General features: G+C 45.0%; 1 protein-coding gene across 13 annotated transcripts in view; it reads right to left on the bottom strand.

Annotated features, from left to right (window-relative positions):
- LOC135921671 (cell adhesion molecule Dscam1-like) overlaps positions 1-7157 on the bottom strand; it is a 439711-nt gene continuing 432554 nt past the window's right edge. For all 13 annotated transcript variants that reach the window (XM_070535316.1, XM_070535327.1, XM_065455967.1 and 10 more), the window contains 4 exons: positions 5064-5145; positions 2746-2850; positions 1135-1193; positions 1-691 (listed from right to left, as the gene is read on the bottom strand). In XM_070535316.1, coding sequence (XP_070391417.1) covers positions 1147-1193; positions 2746-2850; positions 5064-5145 — 234 coding nt within the window. In that variant the 3' untranslated portion in view covers positions 1-691; positions 1135-1146. The remainder of the gene's footprint in view (positions 692-1134; positions 1194-2745; positions 2851-5063; positions 5146-7157) is intronic.

Raw genomic sequence — 7157 nt, 5'->3', positions numbered from 1 at the left:
TGCTGTCTGCCACAGGCAACCTTTAACAAAAGATTTTAAAGGTTCGCTGAAACACCCGGTGTATGTGGACCATTTAGGGCAGTAGAAATCGAGTGCGCCTGCACCGATAAGAAGTAAGTGTTCACCTTCTGCAGTTTGTTAGAAATTCGCTTATAAGTATGACAATGAAAACGCGCATTAATCTGACGGCGGTTGGTACTGTTTGGCGTCTGCAACATCAGCGTTCGCATCTTCTCCAGAGAGAATCACCACAGAGCAACTTGACAAGAACAACAGGCAATGTGTAAAAAGAAAACACGATCAACGCGCTCGAGATCGCCTTCGCGCTCCCATGTTTCTTGATATCACACCGCATGACAAGATATGTATGCACGAAGAGGCTGCTTTCACACAGATGTATGAAGGGTCGGTGTGATAGTGGTGATGATAATGATGATGAAGGTGGGCTCGCGAGGCGTCAGAACGCAGTGAGGCACGATCAGAACTCGCTCCACGTGCTCAGTCCAAAAAACACACGAGTCCGCGGTGAGCACATCCTGCTTTCGTTGACGGCCAGCACCCGTACCGAACACGCCGTTTGCAAAGTGTCTCTGAGCATAGCGCGAAACTGGCGTCTGTCGAAAAAAATAATGTTGTTTCTTTTTCCATTTGGAGTTCAGTCGCGCAGTAGGAACAGCGTTGTGTCCGTGGTCTAGAATAAAAGAATGAGAATAATAAGCAAGAGTTAGTACGGCATCGGACTTCTGACAAAATAGATGTATACTGCATTAAAAATTTCAGAAAATACCTTCGCTCTGAGGGATGCATCGTACAACATGCCAGCATTATACGTTGCATGACCAAGCATGTCGTATAACTTATGAACTGTGAATGAATGACGGAAGCTTTCACCCGGGTTGTCGGGGTCCTGACATGCGCAAGTCACCTTGGAAAAATGCTGGCTACAGGATGAAGCTTCCCTTGTTTACCTGATATTATTAACATTAAGCACCTATCTTCCCGCGCCGTGTTCATCATGTTGTATATTGTCATTAGTTAGGTGACACTTTTGCTAAGAAACGTGCCTTGATGAACACTTGTTTAATGTAGTGTTGATACATGCAAAAAAGAAAGAAAGAACACATGGTTACTTACCTAGTTTTCATTTCACCTATGAGACATTCGATGAGACCTCTTTGACGGCGAATGGTTGACTGAAAAAGGACGTGTATTAGGTGTGACACAGCAGCATTGATCAAATGAAAGCTCTGTAACCACTAAACTTTGTTTCATTTGTCGGATGTGGTTCTAAAACCTAAGAAAAATGAATAGAAACCCCCGTTTTCGCGGCCAGTACCATTTGTTGGCCATCTGACGTATTCTTGCGACACCCGTGGTGATACCAAAATATAGAAGGCGAGTAGAAAGGCTCCGCCCACTATAGAGAGTTTTAAATTGTTCCGCACAAAATAAAAATCTGGGCACAACCTACAATAAAAGTTTTCACGTCCACACACAACCACTAACTACTCTGTCAAAAGTTCCATAATATCTGACCTACGCATTTTGCACAAGAGGTTTCTCTGAGGGAAAACATTTCTGCTGGCAAACTTTAGACATTATTTACAAGCAGTTCTGCATGTAAAGCAATTACACAGAGGTCAGAAGAAGAGCAAACGTTTCGGAGTACAAACTTCGCTAGAACTAAGAATGCGCGTGATTCCTTTGTGATAATGCACTTTATTGAATTTATGTGTAATGTGCAAATATCATTTCTGCGTAAAAAAAACCAAAAAAAACGAAGAACGCAGATTTGAGAACGCTAACGAGAACGAAGAGGACAGTACACTGGGAGCTTCAGACCAGCCCATTAATATAATCGCAAGCTATTCTAGTTTTCAGATTTTGCTCCAAGCGAAGTACCACAGTAACAGATTCGCACTTCGGTCAAAGTCGCTCATATGTTAGTGTTTGTAACTGTTGCTACTTTCGTTACCTACCACTGGTTGTTGTACCCTACCCCCTCCTCTTATCATCTTGAGAGAGGGGGACTCCGTATTGAATCCCGGATAGGTTTGCCTAGTGGCGCACCTAGCATGCTAATATGATGAGAAAGTGAAGTGATATGCCCTGTGCCTGACGACAGATATACAGCATACACAAAGCATAGCACAACTAGAGCATCACATTAAGACCAATGTGTGATAATTTTGAAGGTGCCGGCAGCGTTAGTTCATAGACCAATGACGCCAAAGATATCCGAGGGCTGCCAGCCGGTTTACTGTCAGCTAATCTTTTTGTCTTTTGTTACATCTGTTACCCCTTACGTTGCATTCTTTCTCTATAATGAAATCCTTGGCACCCTCGAAACTAGCCTGACGCGCAATATCAATATCATACAGTTATGAAGTGCGATTACGGGCCGGCTAATGTGGTCGCTAAGATTTAGGAGGAACTATTGGTTGCAGTATAGATTGAGTGAAAACGCGGGTAGCTGATATTCTAGATGAGGATAAAATGAAGAAGTGAAGAAGATAGGTCATGCAATGTAGGGGGAGGGTGTGGGCAGATAGGCAGTACTTCATTAGAAGGACAGAACGGGTACCACGAGGAGAAAAACGCAGTTGAAGACAGCAGAGGAATAAACGTGGTGATAAAATATGGCAGGCGGGCCCACATCGGCTAGAGTCGATTGACCCGAGCCGTAGGTAACTAGAACCTGGAGAAGCATTCGTTCTGCAGTAGACGTGAATAGGTCAAACTCACCCTCTAAGCCTCCCGCTCCATCGTCGAGCTTAACCACGGCCGTCGCCATTTTCCAGTGACTAGATGATGCCCGCCTGTCTCCCAGGTCGGCTGCAGAGCTTAATACTGAAAAAAAAAAAAGAAACCCCAACACAACCATTTTAGGAGCGATCAGTCATTCGCTGGCACGAGATGTTGCACCGAAAGAAGATATGTTTTCGTGTCTAGTAACGAATTGTGTCTCCTAATATTGTTGCTTCTATTAAAGGAATGGTTCCGTATTCAATGCTGCAGTATGCCATTCAAAAGTTGCAAGCACGAATGGTTGGATTTTACTGCAGTAGCAATGCTGTAAAATTCCCTATTTGTCACGTGGTTAATCTCCTACTGGGCTGCGCGATCATCAGCGCCATTAAATATGCGGAACATGCGGCACACACTGATTCCCGAGGCTTCAGACCACGTTTTAGCATCATAGCTAGTGTCGTAAATAAAAATTACTTGAATACCCGCCTGAAAATCGAGAAACGGAAACTTTTCTGAGCGCTGAAGGTAGGCATTGTTTGTTTATTGCTTTTCTGTTACGACGATGATTGTTTTTTTTTTTTGGTAACGCTGCTCCTTGTTGAGAAGAAGAAGTGCTCCGAATACGGAAGTTATCGATAATAACACACAGGGTTTTATTTGAAGAGGGCTTCTCCTCAAAATGCATATTAGTGCGGAGAAGCCCGCCACGAGAAACCCAACTTTGAGGCGCAAGCAGAGATGAAATGCTTTTAATGGGCGTATTAAACTCATTGTCCAAATGGCTTCCCGCAAAAACTTCCAGGAAAGTAACGTGTTTTCACTGATATACGAGATGCCGCATTTTTGCTCATACTCAATGCTGTATCAAGCTAAATAACTGTAGCTGTTTTTTCTCGCACTTAATGCTACCGCAGAGACATGGTCCTGCACTTCTGTTTAATGAGAAACTTCAGCTTTTCATCCGGAAGGAGGAGGGGGGGGGGGCGTCACCTTCCGACCCGCAATATTACTCCTATTTGAAGCGCAGGAGTGCCCTAAACCAATTGGAAGGAAACGTATTCGATATAAAGAGAAAAATAAATGCTATTGACCGTATGAGGCTGATTCTTAATGTAATACTTCAATATTTCATGATTCACAAGTAATGCAGGAAATTGGTAAATCTAACAGCTGAAACTGAACAATTTGTAACACCGCAACAAAAGCAAGCATCAAAACGCTGAACGATGACTTGTAGGAGATATAAAGCGGACAAACTTAATATGGTGTGCGTCGCTATGCTATTTATGAGTAAACATCTAATAGGAGCTTCGCGAGAGTCTTGGAGGGAAATGAGCAATATCGTGCAAACTAAAAATGCTTAGATAACATTTGTACGTTTCAAACGGTCCTGTAATTGCGGTTTACTGTATTACGAAATCTGTAACTGGTTCGTTGTTACGATGCTGTAAGCGGTACTGGAAGTTCCTAAAGCTTTCTACTTTTGACTAATTTTTGCAAAATGCTTAAGGGGTATATGTAGGTTATGCTACCATAGGTTACTAAATCTCATCCTTTTCATTCAAGTTCAACAAGGTTGGATAAAATCTGTTATGTGATATTTTATATCATAACATTTTTGCGTTTACCACAAGGTAGGTAAATCCGAGTAAGGCCTGAGTTAAGTCTTCTATTTACATGAAATATGACAAAGGTGAAAGGTGACAGGAATAAAAAAGGGATAGCCGAAACAGGCGGCATTATAGCACCACTTGTGGAAGCTGCTCTTTTCTTTCTTTTTCATATGTTTTCCCGCACGGTTCGTCACTTGAATCATGCTAAATGTTACTCAGCCTTGTGCCCTGCATGCCCAAGTGGAAGGACCTCGGGGGAAGGACCTCAATGGCCGATCTTATATTTTCTGCGTGTAAGCATGCGCTGTTCGCTCCTCCAGAGTGACAGTTAGATGGTGAGATTTCTCTTTCACAGTGTCGCGGAGGCACACAGACAGCACAAGACAGCCAGGAAGTGAATCCCAGGAAACATGTATAAACGTACTTCAAGGTCTATTTGACGTTACGACGAGGAGTAGAAAGATTTTTATTTTCCTTCTACAAGAACAGCTATATAGCCCGAAACGCTTCTAACAAGCGATTGGAAAAGCTTCACAAGGTGCCGCTACCGGCGTTGCTACTGCCGGGCACGTATCACCAGTCAACCGGTATTTTGTGAAGGTCAATAAGCACATGGACTACCTAAAACACTCTAATTATACAGGAAAAGAAAAGAAAAGAAACGCAGCAAAGAATGCAAGCAAGGACGTGCCAGCCTACCAGGATAATTGTAGACATGGATATCCGACCGAGGAGGCCTAGGCGTCCTCTTCACGGTGGCATAAAGAGGTTCCTCCTGGGCCTTGGAGGAGCACAAATTGGAAAAGAGGAAAAGGAAAGACGAAAAAGAAAGTGTGAGGAGGCAATACAATGAAAGCAAGCCAACAGTTCCATTTCAACAATGCTTTCCCGTGTGTTGTGTGTCCTCACTGTTTTTCAGTGCAAATATTGTATCACAAATACGTGCAAAGAGAGGCGTTTTTAAAAGCCGCAACCATCCCTTCGTCTATCGCACCTCTTGACTTAGGATAGGATATAAATATCTCTATTAAAATACCGGCAACCGACGGTTTAACGCGTCGTGAAGTTGGCCAAGCGTCGACCCGGGGTTATGCCCTACTCTGCACTACCCCAGTTCGGCCCGTTTGTGGTGGGTTGGGAGGCTTGTGCTTTTTGAGCGCATCTCGAGCCTGCTGGACGACCCATAGTTGAGTGTCCTTGTCTGTAGTTCTTTAGACTGCACTGCACGTTGAAGTTCGGGCGGGTATGTCCTGGAGGCAACCCATGGAAGAGGGACAGTTATCTTTGCCAGTGCCTCCGCTCGGTTGTCAGACTAAAGGCCGCACGCAACAGCCGCGTCACATCAGTGTGGAGCTTTGCGCCAGTCTTAACTTTTTTGCATGAGAAATCATGAGAACGACAATTATAATTTGGAGTCGGATATCTCGGAGATCAGAAACGCTAGAAAAATTCTTCCAGCTGATACTGTGTAGAAACACGACTGCCTCTAAGTTTTCAATACAAACATAACCACCTACTGCAGTCGACAAAAAGATAATTATTCAATTTTCGTTAATTGGGCTGCTGACAGCGATAATTACCATCTGACTTTGTGTACCCCTGGCCACATAACTTATGTGCACAGGTGGTCTTCGCGTGCATCCCAGTGCCTAATTTTCAGAAAACCATAAAACTTAGAGAGAGAGAGAAAACAAGGGTAAGAAAGGCAGGGAGGTCAACCAGAACAGCATCCGGTTTGCTACCCTACACTGGGGGTGGGGGAAAGGGGAATAGAAAGCGGAAGAAAGGGAGAGAGTAAACACTGAGTACGTGTGGGAAGGACACCAAACACAAGGACACTATAAACGGTCTGTTAAGCCCGTGCACTTCAAGTACTGCACTAGTGCACGAATCGCTTTTCGAGCTAGTGACGGGTGTGGCCACGGTCCGAGTATCTTTGACTCGGTGAAAGGTCTCGAGTCCAGTCTGCGTAAAGTTGCCCGCAGAGAGAGGCGTTGGACATCGTAGCGAGGGCAGGTACACAATAGGTGCTCGATGGTCTCCTCACACCCACAGGAGTCGCACATCGGGCTCTCGGCCATTCCCATACGGTAGGAATATGCGTTCGTAAACGCCACTCCCAGCCACAAGCGACACAACAAGGTTGCTTCGCCGCGGGAAAGGCTAGATGGTAGTTGTAGCCGTAGCGTGGGGTCCAGTTGACGTAATCTGCAATTGAAGCCACTTGAAATCCAGAGATCTTGGGACTTCTTGCGCGCAAGTTGGCGAAGTTCTCTGGCAGCGTCCGACCTCGCCAAAGGTGTTGGACGCGTCTTGGTATCCTCGTGGGCACACCGGGCAGCCTTGTCAGCTAGGTTGTTGCCGACGATGCCACAGTGAGCAGGGATCCACTGAAATATAATGTGGTGTCCTCTTTCCAGAGCATGATGGTGCAGTTCCCTGATATCAGATGTCATTTGCTCGTAAGTTCTGGGACGTAATGCGGACTTGATGCTGTGAAGGGCTGCCTTAGAGTCACAAAATACGACCCATTTCTCTGTTGGCTCTTCGGTGATGTACATCATAGCGGCATGGAGAGCTGCAAGTTCTGCCGATGTAGATGTAGTCGTGTGCGACAATTTGAATTTAGCTGTGACGTTCTTGGCTGGAACGACGAATGCGGCAGTTGAGCTGGTAGGTGAGGTCGAACCATCAGTATATATATGTATGCGGTCATCATACGTCTGGTGCATTAACAGGAGCGTAAGCTGCTTCAGAGCCGGCGATGGATGATTGGACTTTTTCGTAAGTCCA

This window comes from Dermacentor albipictus, chromosome 3, assembly GCF_038994185.2.
Source record: "Dermacentor albipictus isolate Rhodes 1998 colony chromosome 3, USDA_Dalb.pri_finalv2, whole genome shotgun sequence".
NCBI classification, from domain to species: domain Eukaryota; kingdom Metazoa; phylum Arthropoda; class Arachnida; order Ixodida; family Ixodidae; genus Dermacentor; species Dermacentor albipictus.
Note: the sequence above shows the minus strand (reverse complement) of the source record. Positions and strands in the feature narration are given on the sequence as shown.